This window comes from Onychostruthus taczanowskii, unplaced genomic scaffold (assembly GCF_017590055.1).
Source record: "Onychostruthus taczanowskii isolate IOZ18803 unplaced genomic scaffold, ASM1759005v1 scaffold34, whole genome shotgun sequence".
Taxonomy (NCBI): domain Eukaryota; kingdom Metazoa; phylum Chordata; class Aves; order Passeriformes; family Passeridae; genus Onychostruthus; species Onychostruthus taczanowskii.
The window spans coordinates 7,482,843-7,505,976 of NW_024500794.1; the positions used below are offsets into that span (position 1 = coordinate 7,482,843).

Here is a 23,134-nt window from a genome sequence, read left to right on the forward strand (position 1 = left end):
GTCGTAAAACAGTATATAACTAACCTGAACCTTTAATAACAAACCATATGTGTGTAATTATTCAAGAATACACAGTTTAAGTACTTTGCCTCAAGCAGCTTCTTGTTTTCTGGGTTCTCCTCTCCCAGCACCTACCAAATTGTCAAGGGGTCAGAACAATTCTTCTGGGGAGGTTTTCTTCCCAACCTGTTTAAAAGTAAACTGTACTGCTTTAGGGATATACAAGGAAGACTAAAACTACTCTGTTCACCAGATGTGCATCTACACCAACAGTAAGAACCTCCCACCTCCTCCTGTGCTCATACCCATCTTTATTCTCCTCAAGCTCACACATCCTGACCTTGCAGGCTGTTATTTGCTGACCTCAGGGGCAGACTGCTCAGGTGTCAGACTATCACTCAGTGTGAGCTGCAGTGCTGTTGCTCACCTGCCAGACCTGCTCCTCTCTGCTGCCCAGAACTGGGCTAAGCAGTGCCACACCTTCCATGAGGGCACTGGATGCAAACTACTGCCCTACTTCCTTGATCCACCCTTCCTGCCCAGCACACCTTTTAATTTTGTAATGCTGGAAAATAGAGTCCACAGGCCAAAGTCCAAACCTAGATGAGCTCAATTTTGCAAAGCATGAGGAAGTCTGGGTATGTTTTGGTGTTGAGTAAGCAAGATAAGCCCATTATATGGATAGCTTTTCCCTGTGTAACAGAATAGATGAAAGGTAGTTCCTGTTGCTTGGGATGGTTTCGGACAACCCTAGGACCAATTCTAAACACCAGCATGAATGCCGCCCAGAGTAGCCAAGGGAGATGTCATGTCACGTCAGAACCCAGGACATCCCTCTGGCTATCCTGGATGGCTCGAGCCCCTGGCAGGGGGCTCAGAGACCCTGGCATGAAGCCGAAGACACCTGTGACTTCGATTTTGACCCATGGAGCAAATTACCAGCTGTGTATGAAGAATTACAAGTCACGAGAGTTTAAGTAGAATAATAATTTGTTGTCACAGGGTGAAAAGGTAGAATTTTAAGGTTTTTAGAATAGGGGCTCAGGAGGCAAGATGGAGGGATTTGGTTCGCTGTCCTCCTTTCTTCTTCCTAGCCTCCATCTTCTGTGTGATGCTGGCACTTTTAGATTGGTTTAGAGTAGAGACAGACTGTCTAACATAGGTGATAGGTATTGGAAAATAGTTGTAAATGAAGTACACGTACTTCTTAGTATAAAATGTTGACACCAGCCAAGGGCGGGCAGTGTGCCACAAACCAACCTGCTAGGCAGACCTCTGTGGGTCAGGAAAAGAATGTAAGAGATAAGAGAAAATAAACAATCTTGAAAACCAGAGCCAAGGAATTCCAACTCCTTCAAGCGCCAAGCTGGGAAATGGGAAAAAGACACTTTCTAACACTCTCGGGGTCATCTCGACCACAGAGATCCCGACAATGCCATAGGCAAGGAATTCCAACTCCTTCTTCAAGCGCCAAGCTGGGAAAAAGAGACTTTCTGACACTCTCGGGGTCATCTCGACCACAGAGATCCCGACAATGCCATAGACAAATGTTACCTGCCAACTGCCCAACTCACCATTTAAGACTGTCAGGCTCCTCACTCTGGAAGCACACCACCAAACTCTGAAATGACACACAAGTCTCTTCTGACAGGCCAAACTTACAGAAATGTTTTCCCCCCCACATACTTAAACCATTAACACTAAATCTATTTTCCATTTCTTTCCCCTCTGCTAACACTCTTAAAACCCAGCGTGTTTCAAGAGGCAAGAACTAACAGCCAATACATTAGAGAAACTTCTGTGTTTGCACTTAAAAATGTCTAACCAAAGCTCTGAGCCCATCCCATCTCTACTCAAATAAATACAGCAGAAGGACTAATAACAGTTATTACTTGTGCACACACAAAAAAATATTGGTTAAGCCAAATAAATGTCTTTTGAGGCAGATATATATATACAGTACAAAATATATTAAGGGTCAAACACAAACATCTTACTTCACTTTGCTTTGTCTTCTGGTTCTGCAGCGGAACCCTGCAAAGGTATTATTTCTGCCTCACTGGCATTCAAGCCAAGTTAGAGAATCATAGAATATTCTGGGTTGGAAGAAATCTGTAAGGGTCATGAATCCAGCTCTTAAATGAATGGCCCATACAGGGACCAAGCCGCAGCCTCGGTGTTAACATCCAGCTGAGCTCTGAGCACCAAGACAATTTGCAGAAGAAAACCAACAAAACCAAATCCACATGGAGTTTCAGCTGGGGCCATGCGTAAAGCAGTAGTAAACATAAAATTCAGATAAGAAAAATACAGGTATTTTAAATAAACTTTCAGACTGAACAGAACTGTTCAAAACAGGTTTCATCAACAAGAAAAAAATTACCAAACCCAATAAAAACCTATCCACAGGGAGTTTCAGCTGGGGCCATGCATAAAGCAGTAGTAAAGTAAACATAAAATCCAGATATGGAAAATCCAGGTATTTTAAATAAACTTTCAGACTGAACGGAACTGTTCAAAACAGGTTCTGATGGTTTCATCAACAAGAAAAAAATTACCAAACCCAATAAAAACCTTCTGCTATGGTTTTAAAAGGAAGCATTAAACTGGAAATTTGAACACAGTTCCCAAACCCTGATTTTTATGACTTGTCCCCTATCACTGAGACACAAGTGGAAAGGAGAAAGACAGTGAGTGAGCACTTCCCCCAACCCCAACTCCCTCTGAAAAACAATTCAGTTAAAAAATTCAAGGAACTCTAATGAAAGCCATGCAAACAACAGATAAATCAAATTACAGTCTGCTCTGAACTCGGCCAAGGTTCACATGGAAGGTTTGCAAACCTTTACATTTCTCCTGAGTTATGACAAGCAAAGAAAGCTGGGATTTTTCATAGCCGTCAGACTACGACGGCAGATACAGGATAAAACAATGAAAGAAATAATACATCTGGAGATGAATTTTTCCTTTGAATTAAATATGTATATAGACAATCCATTCTATAATAAATAAGCTTAGAGATAAATGCAAATTCATTATCAGTGAATAATCAGTGCACAATAGTTTCTTCAGGAAGATGACTGAGCAGAGAAGTATCTGCTATCAGTCCCTTTTGTGCTTTTTAAAAAAACAATGATGATAAATCAGACCATAGGATACTACCAGCTAGTAAATTAGCTGCTGATAAGTACCAACATATGATTGCATTGGCCCAAACGTACATGGTCACATTTCATTGTGAACCAGCACAAAAGTGTGACTAAAGAAAGAAGCAGTACTAACACCTGCCTGTGCTTGTGTGACTATTGCTTTTCCACAAGCAGGTGAAGACTGGAGAAATTTCTCCCTGAATAGGCGTGGCTCTCTATCTAAAAGCACAGTTTTCAGGTCTGACTGCAGAATTCACTGTCCTATCACAAATCACAGCAATCCAATATTTGGGCTTTGAGCAGTCCAAGTCAGCTCCAATTCTCTGAATATCAAGCAAGCCCCTACCTGGCCCACCTCTTTCCAGAGAAGGGCTGCCTGGGTGACAGACTTCTCCCAAAGGAAATTTGATGGATTAAAAAACCCCAAGTGACCAACAGGTAAAAGAGAAAGGTTATGCTGTAGTTTCCTAAATGTCCCAGGAATTCAGCAAAATGAAGGTTCCCTATATGTCACAGGAAACAGGAATTCAGACTTGAGTCATAATCCTCAAAATTTGAAGACTGAAATATTCTTCAAATTAATGCCAAAAGAAATACACTTAAGCACAGTTGCAACTAATTTATTGAAGTAATAAAGTAAAATAAAGAGGTCAAGAAGAAAGACTGTGCCAAGCCTTCACCTCTCAGGCCCAAAGGACAGTTTGGATATTTTAACACAGTGTTAACACCTTCCTCCTGAACAACAGCAGTATTGTCTCTTCAAGTAAGTCAGAGGTAGTGTCTAAAACAGCATAATGAACAGAGCAGCAGCCTCCAGCTGACCCCGGTTATGCCAGAGGTGGCCCAAGAACAATGTCACCTGGCCAGCCTGGTCACATTGTCATGGGATCAGCAGTGATGCCTGGAGTGAGCCCTGGCCATGGGAAGCAGGCAGGATGCACACACAGGGGCGCTGGGAGTACAGTCACCAAGGAGATGCATGCCACAATGGGGTACATCTGCTCCAGAGGCCAGCCCCTGCCAGCAGCAGATGTGTGCACAGCTCAGCCAAACGGAGCATGCACGCACAGACACACGGACACAGCACTCGGCTCACTCAGGTCCACACAACTCAAGGACCTGGCTGTATGTGACGTTTAACCACGTTTCCTCTAGGAAACTTTTTTTCATAGAGCACGCACACACAGACACACGGACACAGCAGCACGCACACAGCACTCGGCTCACTCAGGTCCACACAACTCAAGGACCTGGCTGTATGTGACGTTTAACCACGTTTCCTCTAGGAAACTTTTTTTCATAAAGAGAGATTACAATAGGTTTCACTTGACAAGTAAAACATTAAGCATAGTTCAAAGATGTCCACTGAGGAGCACATGTGGAACACAGCAATCAGGATTTAAGTTGCAGATTCATCCTCTTCCAAAAGAAGGTCATTCAATGCAATAACTGTAGCAGCAAAATCAACCAGCTCCACAAAGTCTGATGTAATTATGTTAACACCCATAACACCAGGCTTCTGTGCTTTCACCCAATTCAAAATCATGGGCAGGTTCCTAAAGAAATTGAAATAAAGAAAATTAAACATTTTAAAAGAGGCACTTTTCTATACATGCTCCACTCATTTCAAACACAACATGCTGTTTACAAAATATATTATCTCATATTTGTGACAGGGCTGTCACCCTAAATGCAATTGGCTGATGAGTGCTTAACACAGCACATGGTCATTAGCTATCAAACAGACATATTGGTCAGTCATGAATCCCAACTAGCAGGCATACAAAACCCCTCTATATTCACTAGGTAGGCTGTGGTTCAGGATTTAACACTACACTACAATTTTCTCCACCGTGGATTGTTTACACCCAAGTACACATTAAGTCAAATGCTCAGTTTCACAGCAGCCCAGTGTAACACAAAGCAAGGCCATACCTGGCCCAAGATGCTCCCTTCCCCGCTCTGCCTCAGAGCAGGCAGGAAAAAAGTTGTTGGAGGCAGCAGAACTGCATTTCTCCCAAACTCTCTCCAGCCTCCAGACGCACACAGAGCAATGGGGTCAAGGAAACCAAACCTAGAATGAAGCTGCCAGCTGCATTGGGGCTGAACATACTGCTATACCTCACTATAACTGCATAAAGGAGAGGAATGTCAGGAACTGAGTCAAACAGAGTTAGAAATTCTACCATGGGGAGAAATTTCAAGTATTTCTTGGACAACAGTGCAAGTCAGGAGTCTGCACCAGCTTTCTTGCACTCTAACATGAAACACCATGCTTTTCAGCAGTTAGACACAAATGGCTAAATATGTTAGCATTTTTAGGTTAGTGCTGTAACATATATACACTATTTGAGAAGATGGTAGGCCAGCAAATTAGCTAACAGGATGATGAAGAGAAAAAAGCAAACCCAAAAAACTTAAAGCCACCTCACTCCTGATGAATCAGGACAATAAAAAAACTTATCAAGAACTATGAGTGAAGGCATAACTACTGCCAAGGGAGACACCAGACTTCAGGCAGCTAAGTGTGACTTGTTGCAAGTCTCCTTTAGCAAGAGATGAGAACATTTAAATATTCAATTCCAGGGCAAAATTTCCATACAATAAGACAGTCATCTACATAAAACTGCAAGGACAGATTTGCGTATCAGCTGGGTTGTGCAAATGCACACAAGCAATCACACCTATGCAAACAGTAGCACCTTTCTGCAACTTTGTTTAGTTGTAAACAAGTGGTAAGGATGAGGCAAAGGGCTGGACTGAAGGCACGCTTCCCGCTAACAGTGGCTTAGAGCACAGATGTGTGCCAGGAGTCCCTCGAAACAGAGTTGCTCGCCCATTCCAGGAAATGCAACGCTCCCCTCACAGCTTTGGCGCAGGAATTCCGCCCGGCCCCGGCGCTCGCAGGCCCTCAGCGCCACCTGCTGCCGAGCGGGCCCGCACAGCCGCGGCCCCGACACCGAGCCCACCGGGCTCGGGCCGGACTCACGCCTCTGAACACGAACGGCACTGAAAATGCCGAGATTTATACCTAACCTGCCATTTTCTTATTCACAGAATCACTGAGTGGCCTGGGTTGTAAAGGACCTTAAATATCGTCGCATTCCAACAGCCCTTGCAAACCGTTTGCAGGGACGCCTTCCACGAGACCAGGCTGCTCAGAGCCTGACCCAACGCGGCCTTGAACACTTCCAGGGAATGGGGCATCCACAAATTCTCTAGGCAACCTGTACCAGGGCCCCATCACCCTCACAGTAAAGATTTCTTCCTAATATCCAAGAGGACTTTTACAGTTCTGGTAATTTTTAGCAAACAGGCTACAAGGTGGTAATTCCATAAAAACTATCCTGGTCATGCTGTTAATGCTATTAACAATCACTGGCACTCTGTGCTAATCAAAGCAAAACCTTCTTACAGTGACCTTACTCATAGGAAAACTAATTGTACAATGGTCAGTGGTATTTAAAAAAGTCAAATGGTCAATCTAATTTTTGAAAAACCTCCCCCCAGCCCCCTTAAAAAACAAGGTGAAATACTGCCCTAGGTCATACATCTCTGGCCGTTAGTGAAATTACTGAGACATTTGTATGGACAAATGCAAAACTAAGTCCAGAAGCAAGCCATTTTCCTCTGTGGCACAAGCTTTTTCCACCCCCCCTTAAATAAAACTTCAGCCAGTTTGAAATGAATTACTGGTTTGAAGCCACACATCCATCCTACATTTTACAAAATCGTATCACATTCCAAAAGTTCAAATTACCAGGAAACACATATATCCTGTTCTTTATTACCTGCACTAAGTATTTTCAATAACTGTAAATATCTCTCATGAACAACAGTACTAAGCAAAATGGAATGCTTTCAGCAAGCCTAAGCTAACACTTCCTAGTTTCTTTCTTGCTCGGTGCCTCTTTCAACACAAGACATGTTAGGTAAAGAACTGAGACAATCAAGACAAGTCCTTACCTATGAACAAGTGTGTTCTTCAGACCACGAATCAGATGCCGTGCAATAGTTTTCACCTGAGGTGTGAGAATTGCTTGAGATACGTGGAAAGTCCCATAACGACTTCGTTCCCCAAGAGTGGTCTCCAGGAACTGAAGCAGTTTGTGCACATTAGTTGTATTAGCCCATGGTGCTGGCATTTTATTACCTGGCCACAGGAAGGGATATTCCTGATACAAAGGGTGGTGGTAAAATATGAGAACCTAAGAGAACAAAAAAAAAGAAAAAAGAACCAAACCAAAACAAGTCACAAGTATTATGTTTTTATTTACACAGGCTGCTGCATTGGTTTCTGTTCATACAGTACTGTTGCACCTAGCATAGCAGCAAAGAGGACCAAGCAAAAAGGTTGCTCTTGAGTCATGAGTGTCAGTATATTTGTTGCACTATAGCCAAAGGAGACTGATATCATTTTGTTCAGCTTTGAGGACAGAATTGCTTCAGGCTTTATGGGTCATCAGCTTAAAATGACAAAGTTGCCTCTGTCATTTAAAGAGCTCACCTTAAAAGCATTGCAACTCCTTAATGCCAGAAAATACTATATCTGTACTTGAAGGTACATTTTAGCAGCCTTGCCATCTTCTGAATACCTCCTTCTAAGAGGGCAAAGCTTGCTGGGCTGATTGACACATGACAAACATACTGGCATCATGCTCACACTTGCTGCATGAGAAACCAAAGCCAGTCCTGCTGTCAGCAAAACCGTGAAATCCAAAGTTAGTATTTTTTACCTTGTAAGGTGCTTCTCTACAGCACAAAGAGACAACGTTTTCTACAAGCACCCACACTCACAGAAGATTATTCTTGAAGCCCAACATTGATAGCACCAGTTCAGAACAATTCCTCAAGGCCTCATTTCCAGTTCAAGAATTATGTGCTGCTGCTGAAACCCTTTTCTGTTCTCAGATTTTGTAAACCTATGGGAGCAGCTACCACAGAGAAGAGGCATTAACCTCACTTCTGCAGATCTGGATGGCTGCAAAGGAGGTAAGAAATTCAGTCCATACCTTAGTCATGCTAAAGCTTGTATGCTTCACACTGGCTAGAAAGACAACAGTTAAAATCCTCACCAACAAGTCTGCATTACGTGCCCTCCAGAAAACCCTCTGTAAGGAGCACAAGGCTCCAAGGACACTTTAGTTTAATTATTTAACAAATGTGCTTGGGAGCAGGACAGACTGGCCACACCATAGATGAGGGGATACACAGCGGCATGCAAACGAAGGAAAACATGCACACTACATAGAGGAGGCCCTAGTGGGCTTTAACTTGACCATCAGCAGCATCCTTGGTCCAATATCTGTGAGTGGGAGCTATACCTGGCTTGTCTCTTTAAAATCTTAACATTTTGGGTCTGAAAAAACATCAAACATCCATTCCCTACCTGGTGTTTCTTCTCCCACATGTACAGTAGCGTCACATATTCTACACATTCAACAGAACAAAGTTTGGATTCAAATGCTGAGTGGATCCTGTTGATCAAGAAGTGGTGATGGCTGTCATCCATGGCATAGAAATGATTGAAATCCAAGAAGATTACTTCCTTGGGGTGCTGCTCAAGAAAACTATTCATCTCCTTCAGCCCATCCCATACTTTGATGCCAAACAAGCCATGTATGAAGTAAATCTCTTGTCCTATTTCCCCAGGTTTGGAAGATACACGAAGATCAAAGTAGCGGATCCCGCCTTCCAACTGCTCTTTGAAAGTCAAATTTTGAGTCACTGACCATTTCTTCATGATCTTTCTAACCAAGGAAATTCTGGCCAAACGTTTGATGGCTGTTGCTTGGTCTGGTCCCACTGGAGATTTGTCATCAACCCAGTAGCTGAAAGAATCATGTGATCCTAGAAAAAAGCCAAGAAAAATTGATTTCAGAAAAAGTGACTATCCTGTAACACATGTACCTATGTGCCCCAAAAACTGAACAAAGTCCTACATGTGTGACAGGGGTGCAGAAGCATTATGCTCATGTCTGAGTCTTTCAGACTATCCTTTACACCTTACTTTTCCCGGACAGTATAACAAGACTTAAGCATGAGGTCTTCAATTTGAACTGCTTTCTTTCATACACTCCCAATTTCAATGCTCTCTGAACACCAGAAAACAAACATTTGTGGTAAAGGGAAACCTCCTACTAACCTTCCTTCACAAACTACAAATCAACCCCCAAAGCTTTCCCAGAGCCTGGTACATGACTGATCTAGGATGAGACTCCAGAATAATTTTAAAAATCGGAGTCTTTATTTCCACCTGGTATATCCAACCGTAACCTTACACACCAAACATCTTGGAACAGGTGTCTTCAGTCACATAATGGACTGAGGCATCTGCACCTGCACATGCCTTACCAGCACATCTCACTTCAGCCCCGAGATGGCAGATAAATGAGTAGTAGTTTGAACAGTGGGCAATGACTGGCTGGACTTAGAGGTGGAACAATTGAACACACCATCAGTTACAGTGTGGATGGATACCAAGCTCATGTCAAACAAATTCATGAACATGTCTTTTACCTGGCATGCTTCTGAGTGACCAAAGGCATGGTGAACAGAAAATTAATCAAAAAAGTATAACCAACAATCAAAACCACCAGTCCCAACGAAAATAATGCACATCCAAAAAAGCTCCTGTAACACAACCTTGGCAGAGAAATTGTATCTCCAATATAAAATTTTTGCTTATTAGAAAAATTTCCCATTGAAAAGTCAGTAGTAAATAGGAAAAAAAAAACTGAGAAGTAACAAAGCTCCAAAATAAAAGTTTCAGAGTGAATGAAATACCCCTACCATAGCCAAGTCAGCAACAGAACAAAGAGTAAAAAGGCAGTGTATTTTGGTCTGCACCATACCAGAACAACAAACAGCAAAGACTGGCAGAAGCTGATCCACCACAGACCGGGGTTTACCAAGGATTTGTCATCATTTGCACCAGGTACCAGCAATCTAGCCAAGAAGCTGTAGCTGCTCCAGGCTCACCTTCCTTGTGAAAAACACTATTAGGAGCTCTAACAGCCCCTGCTACCCTTTGTCTTCAGGACAGGAGAGAGAGTTTGTCCATTAAGCCAAACCCCACCTGCTATCTGTGCTGAAATACAGAGAAAGCGTCTTCACCCAAGGAGCGCATTTTCCAGCTGCCCCAGGGTACAGTGACCCAGCACCTGTGTTTTACATTCCTGCATGCTTGTCCCTGCTTCTAGGACTATGCTTTTCTCAGGTTTCCTCCTCTACCTCAGTCTGCAACTCTTTGAAATCCCAATCTGTCATGTCCAATCTCAAAATAACATTTGAGGCATTCACAGACTCCTTTATCCAAAGCTTTTATTCCTGTACCAGTGCTCACTTGAACACTGATGCAATTTTTGTGATACAAAATCAGAGCTACAACAAGATTATGATCTTAATTGGATTATCTTGTTGGCATTTTTAATCCAGATGAAAGAACAGCCTGTGCATAAACTAAACATCTCTTCTCAATAACCTTGAATGCACTCTGTTTCCATGGATTTCAACTAGTTCAAAACCAGTGAACAGGTAGTGTGAAGGTTAGTTTTCAAGCTTTACAAATGAACACTAAAACTAAATCTGATCAATTCTCCATGAATTGTTCACAGCATTTGTATAAGTGGGTCTCTGTTAGGGCATGCCATTCAGTCTTCCAGACAGAAGCGAGAAGTGCCAAAGATGCCATCTTAAGCAACTTTTTAGTACCTGTCCCAGTAAACTACATCACAAAGTGGCTGTCAGTTGTGGAGAAACACCTAGATTTTTTTCCCCCCATCTCCAAATATGCAACCCCAAACAAAATCCAGGAGCAAACATCTAGTGAAGACATTTCAGAAGCCAAATGATGCTACAAACATATACAGATATTTGAGTTTTATCTACCTCCCTGTACAGCAGAATGAGTCATTCAAGCTTCTACAATATTTGGAAAGTAGACTTTAATCACAAGGGGCTTGCCTTCCGCCTCGCAATTAGTAGCTCTGCACAAAGAAACCTTTCGCTTGGTTGTGGTTTTTGTTAGTTTTTTTCCCTAGTTCTTAATTCTATAAATTTTTATTGTTTTCTTCTGTTTAGGTCACTGTAGAAGACGGTTTAACATTGTAGCATAATGACGTAAGAAATATTTTCATATTAACTACGACAGTGCAGCATCCTTGAGACCTACGGGAGTCACTCGAACCATTGTGCTCCCTCACACTGATAAATCTGACTTACAAAGGAATAAGAATTTTATCTTGCCACTAATATACTGTTGTCACCTCAGAGTTGTCTAAGTAAATCTGAACCAAAAAACAACTAATTTTCCTAATTCTAATCATTCACTTTGCAGCTACGAAAGTCTTTATAGTTTGACAATTACAAGGCACTTTTAAGGATACAAAGAGCAGATTTTCTCCCTGCACTATCACAAACCAAATTCTATTTATAGCCTAGCACCAGAAAGCAGTATCAAAAAAGAAAAAAAATCCACAAAAAACCCAAACAAGTCACCACATTGCAACTTTTTCAACACATACTTTAAAAACCGCACTCCTTAACAGGAAACTGAACTATGTGTGACATGCTTCTATAGTTAGAGAAGATCCTATGAACTCCTGCCCCATTGCTCTGCTAACAGCCTAGGAAATGGAGCTTTCCTCCTACACTGAAGTCAAACCGTATACCTAGATATAACCAAGAGGAACACTAGTTGCATTTGCAAAATATATCCTCCTTTTCACTGTTGGTATCACATCACCTTCTAAGGAGGACAGAGGAGCATCACCAATTTTGTCAATCATTCTATGATCAATACTGAGGCTGGAAAGACAGCCCAAGTTCAGCTGGGTCTTCAGTGGTCATTTAAAAAGACCAGTCACCAATATCTAGGCCAAACCTGGACCCACAATGTTTTGACGCTGTCAAAAAACTGAAACCCTGCAGCAACAGCACTGGATACTTGTGGGGCTGTGGAGAAAAAGCACGGCGAAGACCACACCATCCACCAGACCATTCTTTAATTTAAGATCACTGTGATATACTACCAGCTCAGGCACTGCCTTTTAACATAGCTTAGCTGTGATGTTAAGTACGTGCTAAGCTGATTGCATCAAGATGTCAGAATAATCCCTGGTCTCCTTTGCTCTATCCCTAAACTCATAAAGAGTCTTGCCATTCTGTTGCTATGGCAGGAGCAAAGCTGCTTGCTGATACATGTGATACAGCATGGCTTCTTTTCAAAAAAGCATAACCTAAACCAACCCAAATCTGTAAAACTGCAAAGGCAAAAGGCAGAGCCCTGCATGGCAAGAATGGAGCAGACCAGCCCCATTTTGTCAGGAGCTCAGTGTAAGAGCTGCCTAAGCAGATTCTCAATTCATGTCTGACACAAGGATGTGTGAAGGTGCTGGGACACTGCCCAGCGACAGCAGCAAGGCTGGCAGTTCCTGGACAGAGCAAGAACCACAAAACTCTCACAGCAACACACACTGTAAAGTCTTTTCCATGTGTAAAAAATCCCTCACCATCTGTTGTTCCCCACCACACAAATGATGTGCATTGCCGCAAATTATGCTGAGTACTTTTCTTGGGGAAAAAAGCATCCTCAAGAATTATTGAAGCAAGACATTTCACACGATGATTAACAACTGAAATGTAAATAGCACACTCTTCAGTAAAGCTATTCCTTAAACCTATTGATTATGGGCAAAGCAACTAACAAAACTAGGTATTTATAACCTCCACCTCACCCACTAAGAAGTCAAAAGGCAGAGATAAGCCAAGAAAATTTATCTTAATTGTCCTTTAGGTAATGAGAGGCCAGAAATCCAGCCTGAACTGCCTCAAAAGCATATTCCTACATGTTCAGGACATGGAATCGCTGTACACAAGACCGGATTAGCATTCAGACAGCAAACCTTACTGAGCTGCTCCAGTGACATGGATGCTCAGCCCATCCCAAAACCGAGTCAGGCAGAGGCAATACAATGAAGAGCTCACGATTTGCCAACTCCTTCTAACTGGGTGAAGATGTGCAGCACCAAGCAGCAAGCATTAAATTTAACCATGAAAGAGATTGCACATTCAAAGACAAATTATGGGACTGCTAATCAGCTGTCAGCTTTATTTCTGTTTCATTGATTTCATCTGACAAAGACTGGCAGCTTCAAGGAAAGAAGTCACACGCCATCAAATGCTCAGATATTTAACTAGCAAAAGCTGTGTTATAGTTAGAATAATATTATATAGGTATCTTCCAGATGCCAGACTTAAAATTATGGACAGACCTCTTAATTTTATCCCAGTAATTGCAACTGTGGATTAAATTTCATTCATATCTTTAAACTTCTTTTTTTTTCTGCTTATACTAATTCCTCAAGTTAATTTTATGTTAAACAGCTCACTTTTCAGTTCAATTTATATGTTAAATAGATTGTATTTCACTGTTCAGGATGACTTCTTGTTGAAGCCCTTGTGCTGACTGTTAGACAGCAGACTTTTATCATCCCGTTTGCAGTAAAATCTAACTTCCCAGTATGTTTATTGTCATGCTACTTACTCACAGATAGTCAAAGTAACCCATGGTGGAGCTGAAACAAATGACACTGATCAACAGAATGTTATCAAGCCTCCAATGTCAACAAATACCAGCTATAGCTGTTCACTCTCAAGACCAGTGACAGAACTCAGGAAACAGCACAAAGCTGAGTCGGGAGGCTTACACTGGATCTTGGGAAAAGGTTCTTCACCCACATGGTGGCTGAACAGTGGAACAGAGAAGCGGTCACAGCACCAAGCCTGTCCAAGTTCAAGCAGTGTTCGGACAATGCTCTCAGTCACAGGGTGTGACTCTTGGGGCTGTCCTGTGCAGGGCCAGCAGTTGGACTTGATGATCCGGTGGGTCCCTTCCAGCCCAGCATATTCTATGATTCTGTACCATTTGGTAACATCTTTTGAATCCACGTAATACTTCCTGCAAATACTGCAGAGGCATAGGGATTAGCATCATGTCACCAACCCCTTGTAAATTTACCTTCATGGAATATTATAAATATGATTATACAGCATGTAAAGTGCAGAGATCTTCCAACATAGAAGATTAACTGTTCATTGTCTATCACTCAAAAACAAGACAAAACTCATGGGGTATTTTGGATACAAACATCTCAGGATACTGCAAGCCTCCCTGGTTCCAAGGCTGTGGACTAGTCAGAAGCAGCAGCTCAAGACACTTTCTGCAAACATCTGGCCAACCAAGAAGCAATAAATGAAAGCACAAGGGCAGACAAGGGTGCTGTGAATAAGCTTAAATAGATCTGAATAAGCTGGATTGATCTTTACATTAATAGAATACTAACAGGTTGAAAATTGCAAGACACAAATGTTTAACATAGCATGAAGTTAAGAAGCAAGGTCAAAAGAACAAACCCATTTCTTTAAAAGCATTACAGGGTCACTTATGACCAAAGAATCACCTGAGCTGTAGTGACGCTTAACTTCTTAGCACAAGCTTTGCTAACTAGACAAAGTACATTCCCCACACATTACAAACCACTGCACATGACACAGCACAGCAGGCATTACACAGCCAAGATGGGCAGAAGAACAGCAACCAAGTTCCAAAAACACAAGATGTAAGTGCTAGAGACTCAAGGCTATCCCACTGATGTTCTTTTAAACCAGATGTCCTGTGTGTGCCAAAACTGAGGGAAAAACAGGACAAGCAAAAGTGCCTCTCAAAGTCTAGAAGTCCTCAGAATTCAGGTCATTAACAATCCAGATTTTCTTATTAGAAGATTAACATCTTAAAAGTTCATCACTAATGAAAAGCACATAGTTCATACTAACTTGTCCAGCAAAAGGAGATGAGGCAGAAATAAGAAACATCCTATTGATAATCAATTATCTACAACTATAGAGATGAGTATATTTTAAGAAGCCTACAAGAATCCTTTAGATATTCTTAATGCAGTCCCATTAAGAAAGACAAATCCTAGTACAGACCAAATCCTCTTAGGAAAACTCCCTCTCTCTGTACAAGAGCTACCCTGATTTCCCCCACTGCCCCTTTCAGGCAGTGCAATGGGATGCAAGAGCTTACAGACAACCTAAAAATGTCAGACACAATGTCATAGAGTAGTTTGCATTTCTTTCCAGACAGAAGAAATCCTTTGGGCACTGGCTGGACTTATTGCCATTGAAGGTTAAGGTCACTTAGCAATGATTTCTCATTTATCAACATTCTCAGCTGTCTGGAATGGGAATGCAAGAAAGACACAGCATGTCTCTACCATCTCAGAGCCTGACTGGATCCACATGCTCAAAAAGGAAAAAACCCTTCAGCTTAGAGTCCTAAACTCCTCTTTTTTGACCACTCAGAACTGAGTGGACCAAGGGTTCATTCTCTTCTGAGAAAGCTATAGAGAAATTTTTATTACATTCTTTATTACATTCTAGTACTTTTCCCTCTTTTAGCATCTTTGCTGGAAAAGCAGGCAAACAAACTTTCACAACATGGAAAGAGAGCAACAGCCATTTATATCAACATTATGACTAGTTTTCTCCATTGGAAGTAAAACTTTGGCATGTTCTGCACTCATTTATCATTCACATCTCTCCTTGGAGATCAGTGAAAAGTCAAGTTGAAGACATTTTACCAGACACACTTAAGTCCCTCTCAAGGGTACAGATTTTAATAAGTCACAGGAAGAAATTTTTTCCAGAAAAAAAAACCCCAAATTAATTAAGACCTTCACATACTGTCTGAAGAAAATTTTGTATTATTTCAAGAGTAATTTGGTTTTGGCTAAACAGATGACAGAAGTTCTTTAAAAAGAGAACCCTTAACACTGGCTTTTCAGGGGAACTCCTGTACAGACCCAGTGTCTGACAGACCAGTTCCTCACAGAGGGACATACAAAAATAGTTGGTTACTTAAGAATAGTGGAACAACTTCCATCAAATGTTCTCACCAGTCTAACAGTCCAGATAGTTTAACAGCCTCTCTAAAAATATTTGAGAGTTGCTGTTACGATCAAATAGCCTAACAAGGTAATAAAATAACTTGTCTTTTCAGAAAATTCAGTATTTACAAATCATACTCAACATCATTATACTTATGCAGATACTTTCTTCTAGTGATTACCACCTGATTCATTGGTAGATGTGAACTAAATTGAGAGGGAAAATAAAGCTTGGTGAAACAGAACATACATGTTATATTTTTTCCTTTGAGCTTCAGCCCAACACATGGCCAGTTCAGATGTTTCAATGATCCTTTTAATGAGAACTCCAAAGGAATACCATTTGGGAGGAGGATGCAGCCTCAAGGTCTCCACCACTCCTCAGCATGCACGTCCACAGCCCACACCAGCCCATAAACAAATAAACAAGAAAATCATAGCATTAGCAAGTTCAGCAGCTCACCTCAGGGTCAGGCAGACAAAGAAAAAACACCCAATCCAGTCAGAGCCTAGTGGCCAGCTCTCAACTGGACAGCACTTGCTGGCTCTTCTTTTCAGAACCATTTTGGCTCTGCTTAGCCAACTCCAAGTCAAGGGCTCTTACGGAGCAGCTACGCTGTCAGGAGAGCAGAGCTGGCCAGTTGGTGGATGGGAAGATGGCATCCTATACAGAAGATGCTCAGGGCCTCATCACCTCCAAGTGCTGGAACCTGGCACATGAGGACAGTCACACTACTGCACCAACTCAGTCACTTACAGCAGGTTATCAACACAGGAAAAACTCTCCATGCCTTCTGTCTCCCCTTTAAGCTGAACCATGGGCTTGGCCAGCAGGGCTGCTCCTTGTTAAGACTGCCTACCAGCTTATTTCTAAAGCTTTGTTTTCCAGGGATGATGATTTCATAGTACTTTGATCATTTAATCAAAATCAGGAAGCTTCTTACTGAGACTCTTGGGATGAACTTCTCAGAGAAGGGCAGAAACAGTGGCACACTGTGATGTGGCAAGTTTTGGGCTAGTCATACTGACACTGCCATGAACAAACTATGGAAAGTTATTATATTACAAGAGAGTGTGTGTGTCATAGGGGGAATTAGGCAGCTTGACTATGCTATAGTTTGGAGCAGCAAAGATTTACTATTTCAGAAGAGCAAGGATACATCTCTCCTTGGGGATCAGTGAAGAGTCAAGTTGAAGACACTTAACCAACTGTTTTGAGTCTCCAATATGCTCTTGTTCTGGCCATATTCAGGTCAATATGATTTTCTCCATTAAAAAAATGTTTCTGGAACTGTAAACCCCATTTTTTATATGTCAGCTCTTGCTACCTACAACCCAGCATCCCACAGGAAACTCCTCAGCCATTGTCCAACCTGATGCTGACAGAAATGGCTCCACATTCCAAATGCTCTGCACGACTTAGAAATAAGCCATCCACATGCTTTCTGAGGAAGCAAGAACACACCAGCTGGGATCATTAGAAGATGACACAAGAGGCCCTGTACACCACCAGAAGCCACAGGTGGAGAGCTGTCCCACCTCTCCATGGAAAGGCAGCCTGCACATTGCGAGCAGCAGAACGCTCTGCTGAGTGTGACATTTGGCTCTAGGTGTATCAGTGGTTGAAAAACTGCCTTCTGGTGGCAAAAGCTACCTTACCTTTCAAATCAGCCTTAGATACATCAAGTTTGACCTACAATACAAGCATATTTACTTCAAAAATTTTGAAAAAGAAATCTTACACCCTTAAAGATGCCATATAATAGTCTGGGTTGGGAGGGAGCCTGAAGATGACATAGTTCCAAGCCCTCTGACACAAGCAGGAACACTCCTCACGAGAGCAGGTTGCTCAGAGCCCCACCTCAGCACACAAACCTCCAGATTTGATTTGACGAACCTCCAGATGCTGGGTGAACGCAGCCAAGCCGTTCTCCCCATCCAACTTCAGTCCTACTTAAAGCATCTGCCAACGCTCAGGCCACAGCTGCCTTTTCTACAGGCAGTGAAAGCAGCGGGTCAGTGGTCAGTGTCTCACAGCAGTATTTACGGGAGATAAGCCCGCCATTCTCTGCTGCGATGGGCAGGGCTCCTTTCAGCCCCAGCCCCTGCCTCAGCACCTTATTACGGGGGACGCGACGCCGCGGCCGAGGCGACTCCCCCACCACCGCCCGGGCAGCCCCGGCCCCGCACACCCCGTCCCGCCCTACCCGGGATGGCGAGGTTGGAGAGCGGCAGGGAGCGCAGTGAGGGCGGCAGCGAGCCCATCCAGTCGGCGTTGCCATCGGCCATGGCCCCCACGGCGCCGCCCCGCCGGCGCTCCTTCCCGGCTGGCAGGCGGCGGGGCCAGGCCCGCAGGGCCGGGGCAGCGCCGGCACGGCCGCCCTTATGTAACCGGGGTGACCTCACGGGGCACGGCGGCTCACCATTGGCCGCTGCCCCGCGCCCCGCCCCCGGCGGGGTTGGTGGGCAGGGATTGCGGCGTCCATGGAATCTCGGCGGGGCTCTGCTCCCACCGCCCTGCTCCAGCAGGGACAGCTCGGGGCACACGGCACAGAATGGCGTCCTGACGGGGCTGGTATGCCGCCTGTATGCCACCCCGTGTGTGCAGTCTGCTCTAGTGCCCTGTTACTGCACGGGAAGAAAGCTCTTTCTCGTGTTCAGATGGAGCTTCCTGGGAATCAGTTTCTGCCCATGGCCTCTGGTCCTGTTGCTGGGCTCCTCCGAGCAGCGCCTGGCTCCATCCTGTTGCCTCCCTCCCTTCAGATACTGATGGACATTGACAGGTCCCCTCTCAGGCTGCTCCAGACCAAGCACGCCCAGCTCCCTCAGCTGATGCACATCAGAGTCCCCTAAAATTCATCCATTCCCTCTACCATAGCACCTGAAAACTACCCCTGACACAGAGGGCCAGCGCCTTGGTTTTATGATGCTGGCAGGTGAGTTAAGTGTGTTATCTGGAGAGATTTACACACTGTCTGGCAAGAGCCAACACAGCAGCAGAAGATTTAAGGAGCAAGATAGCACAGGATCAATCCCCCACCACCTGCTCTTCCACAATTCCCTTTCCCTGACAGTCTCACACTTGACCTTCACTGCATTTGGTTGTTGGAGAAAGAATTTTCTCCAAAATAATTTCTGGATTTGCCATGATACACAAAATCGATCTTCTAAAATACACTTCTCCTCCCTTGCATTCTTACGTGACTTTGAAGGATAATGCTTTGTGAGCAAGTTTTCTTAACTGCTCCTTAAAAATATGTATAAACATACTATTTCCCTACTCTTCCCATAGGATATAGAGATGACCAGGTATAGAACACTGAGACCTACTCTATCACATTAGTGAAAAAAATAAACCAAAACAAAACAAAAACCACAAAACCACAAATGTAATTCCGAAAGATAATTTTTCACTGTCAAGTTACTAAAGGCTGAATACAAAACACCAAAGATAAGTATTTTGGAAGTCCTCTGTTTTTTCTGTAAGGAAGTATTTTTTATTTAAGCAGATATTTTTCATTTGATATATTACAGTTTGCAAATTATTCACAGAATACTTTAATTGATATACAGTGAAACTGCTGATTGAACTGTGTATTTAAAGTATACATAAACTTAATGTATTTGTACATACACATTAACTATATATTTTCATAGAATTGTTACAGGCAACAACCAGATCAGGCCAAATCAATAATTTGAGAAAGCCAGCTTAAAATAAAAAGGAAATAGATTTTATTTTGCGAATCAAAATACAATCTCTGCGAGCCACAGTCAAAGGGACAGCGTTGAGCCGGGACTCGGCACTGGGTGAACACAGTTCTGACCCCCCCCTCACATCAGACCTGTGGAGTTCACAAAGTCCGTCTGGTGAGCCGCGGTTATATACTGTTTTTCTTGCCTGGAGCAAAGTTTCCTTTGTTCCTTTCTCTTTCCCTGAATATTCATGCGGTCCCCATCCCCTGTTAGAAAAATTCTATCTTTGAGTAGACAGAACAGTGTCCGGGGAGGGATTAGATTATTCATGTAGTCCTCTGTCCTCCGTCAGGTGTTGGAGGAATGTCTCCTGCTCGGACAAAGCTGCCTTGGGACAAACAATGCCGCGTCTGGGAACCAATACATATAAAGTTTGAGTTATGGGAAACGAGCATTCACATGCTAGTCCAGAGCTGTCCTCCTCCTTACTGGCAGATGATGGCTTGAGCGCTCTGAGACTCGCTCAGAATTTCCATAGGAGATACTCCCTTCACTTGCTAATTTGGACTCTTATTCAGTGAACAGCTGTGTGTGCTGCAATCTAGTGAGGTAACCAATTTCCCAACCCTCGTGTAAGATTTCTAAAAACCTGGGTGCTTTCTGTAACATATTCTAAAGCGTGATTCGATATATATTTCCCTAAGTACGAATATATTTATCATATTTATGTGAGCACGAATTTAATACATTTATTATATTACAGAGTACAACAAGATTTCGATCTCCTTCCATGAGTCAGTATTTTTCTTCTCAAGGAAGCCAACGAAGACATTTTGCTTTTAGATCTTTGATACTGAAGAGGCTTAAACTCAGTGTAATTTGTATTACAAAATTTTCACAAGGCACTCCTGACCCTCACACTCGAGGAAGAACATGGAAGGTACGTTCTGCATGCATTCCATTGTCCTGCAGCCCTGCTCCCCCTTCCCATTAAGACCACACTTGCCCCGATGAAGGAGACAGCAGGGTACGCTCTTCAAAGCCATGTGTATGAGACCATGAACATTTTCTCTTCTAAATAAATTTTTACCTTCAACTAAGAGAGTGGTTATGTTATGCAGGAGCTCCAAACAGTCCCTACCCCTGCAAGTGTATCTCCTTTAAATATCTCTTCTCTACGTTATTCACTCTTGTGAGAAACAACTGCTCACTTTAAAAACTTAAAAAAGTTTATTAAACCTTAACAAAATACAACAAAAGGACTACATAAGGAAAAATTCGCTCTTGTGGATACCACGTGGCCAGTTCAAGATGGATGCTCAGTCTTTTATACCCCTGGGGTTGCATCAGCCAGCCCTGGCCCCTCCCAAAGTCTGTTAGTCAGCTCTTCTTTGCCATTTATCAGTGGAGACTGCTTTCTTGTAACTCGATTGCAGATCAGATGTTCCCATGTCTCACCCCCCAAGCAACAAACTTTTCCATTCCCAGCTGCCCCAGGTAAGGGACACATGTGCATGCCTTCTCTGTACCTGTCCTAGACAACCCAGGCTGTCTGATGGCAACAATACAGAGAGGGGGGAAAGGGAACTATGGGGAGAACAGAGGACATCTAAACTACAGTAACATAACTATACATCACTAAAGCTTTTCTTAATATTCACACAATTGTTATCCCTTATTTGAGAAAGCCAATCGTTTCATTATCCATCTATAACACTCTCTCATGCTTCCACTTTTGCAGCTTGTGGCTGTCCAGGGAAAGAGCACTTGTGAATACCTTGCGCGCAGATGGCAACCACAGCTGTGCCAAGTGTAGCTTTCCAGGATGAGACAGCCTTGCAGGTCAGAGGTAACCACTTCACAGAGGTTGGTATGTACCCAGGGACATCTTTGTGCCTTTGGGCAGGGAAACTGTAAACACTTAAGTCTAGAACCAAAACTGTTAAAGCTGACTACTGACACAGTACTGCTGGGTGTCCTTGCCAGGCCCTATCCTGCATTTCTGACAATTTCTCATCTCTCAAAGGACGTAAAGATGGGGTGTGTTTGACAGGCAACAGAGTCTGAAGAGGAACAGGAGGATGTGTTCTGATATGGGAGAAAGAATCTAATCACATCTGCCACAAGAGCAGGTCTTAGCAGTCCTTTGCCATCAGATCAGCTAGAAAAGAGGGGTCTACAGCTGAAGCAGGAAGAATCTCAAACCTTCTCTCCTCACAGCCTCCTCAAAACCTCTGAGCATTTGCCATCACTCTTTATGGTACTGAAGAATGTGACAGCATCGGGGTACTTCCATGCTACCACAGTGCAGTGACTTTCTCCCTTGTGCACAGGTAGTTTTAGCATCCCCAGGCTATGATGTGCAGGATGAGCACGCCCTGGCTCTTGTGGTTAAGACAGTGTCTAGATCTCCAACGTGCAAAGGACATTTAGACTGTGTGGGACACCACCAGCTCGCAACCAGAGTGGTAAGGGAAGAAGGACATACATCCATTCAGCATTGTGGGGTGAGACCTCAGCTGTGAGCATCAGATGTGGTGCACAGACACTTGCCAGCAGTAATGTTATATGTGACTTAGAACAATTCATGCTTATGTGAAATATACGGGGAATATGTTATGTTTGTAAGAAATATTCTTAAAGGTTTCAAACACACAGGCTGAGGAGATTGCTTCACAAAAACCAGCTGCAAAACCGCAGCTAGCAGCAGGGAGAAGGATCTAATTAGCAAATGAACGGAAGTAGCTCCTCGAAGATGGGCCCTTCTCCAGGACGGTCCAGGAAACACCCAAGCGATGAATATTCGATAAGCATCTCTGATCAAGAGAGCCAGAGCCATCATCGATAAGCATCTCCGATCAAGAGAGCCAGAGCCATCAGGAGCACACATCTCAATGCAGGTTAGGTACTCGATGATTGGCATACTTTGCTTCCCAGACACGGTTTTGTTCAGCTCAACACAGAGAAAATAAACTACATGAATATGTGAAGCCATGATAAGAAGAGGCTCTGCCTCAGGCGGAATAAACTGTATAAAAACTACCCAGACAAGGACAGCCTTTGTGAACAGAGGGGATCCGGTGCGGTAGAGGTCGGATCAGTGTTCACCTAGTGCTGATCCTGGGCTTGATTGTGGTTATTGCTATTGAGACTTATATCGGTCGCAAAATAAAATCTGTCTTTATTGATTATTAATTTGGCTTTATCAATTTTTACCTATAACAGTAACCACTAGCAAAACTTTCTTGTGGTCCAAAAAACCCTTCCTTTTCTAAGGAAGAAGAGTATTAAATTACCTGTTGCTTCCACAAAACCTCAATCTCTTTCCATCTACACAAA

General features: G+C 43.1%; 1 protein-coding gene across 1 annotated transcript; it reads right to left on the reverse strand.

The window, feature by feature from the left end:
* Positions 1 to 4,541: 4,541 nt before the first annotated feature.
* PLCXD2 (phosphatidylinositol specific phospholipase C X domain containing 2) lies at positions 4,542 to 18,463 on the reverse strand. The gene is made up of 4 exons (XM_041410951.1): positions 18,307 to 18,463; positions 8,539 to 8,999; positions 7,116 to 7,357; positions 4,542 to 4,705 (listed from the first exon to the last, which is right to left on the reverse strand). Exons 1-4 carry the CDS (start codon positions 18,386 to 18,388, stop codon positions 4,549 to 4,551), a joined length of 942 nt encoding a protein of 313 aa, XP_041266885.1. The 5' UTR covers positions 18,389 to 18,463; the 3' UTR covers positions 4,542 to 4,548.
* Positions 18,464 to 23,134: the final 4,671 nt, after the last annotated feature.

Bases quoted from the DNA above. Each gene is read 5' to 3' on its own strand.
- PLCXD2 (XM_041410951.1), bottom strand. From the start codon at position 18,388: ATGGCCGATGGCAACGCCGACTGGATGGGCTCGCTGCCGCCCTCACTG. The intron at 9,000-18,306 runs GTAGGGCGGGAC...GCTTTTTTCTAG, and splicing joins CTCCAACCTCGCCATCCCGG to GATCACATGATTCTTTCAGC. The intron at 7,358-8,538 runs GTAGGGAATGGA...TTGTTCTCTTAG, and splicing joins TGTGGGAGAAGAAACACCAG to GTTCTCATATTTTACCACCA.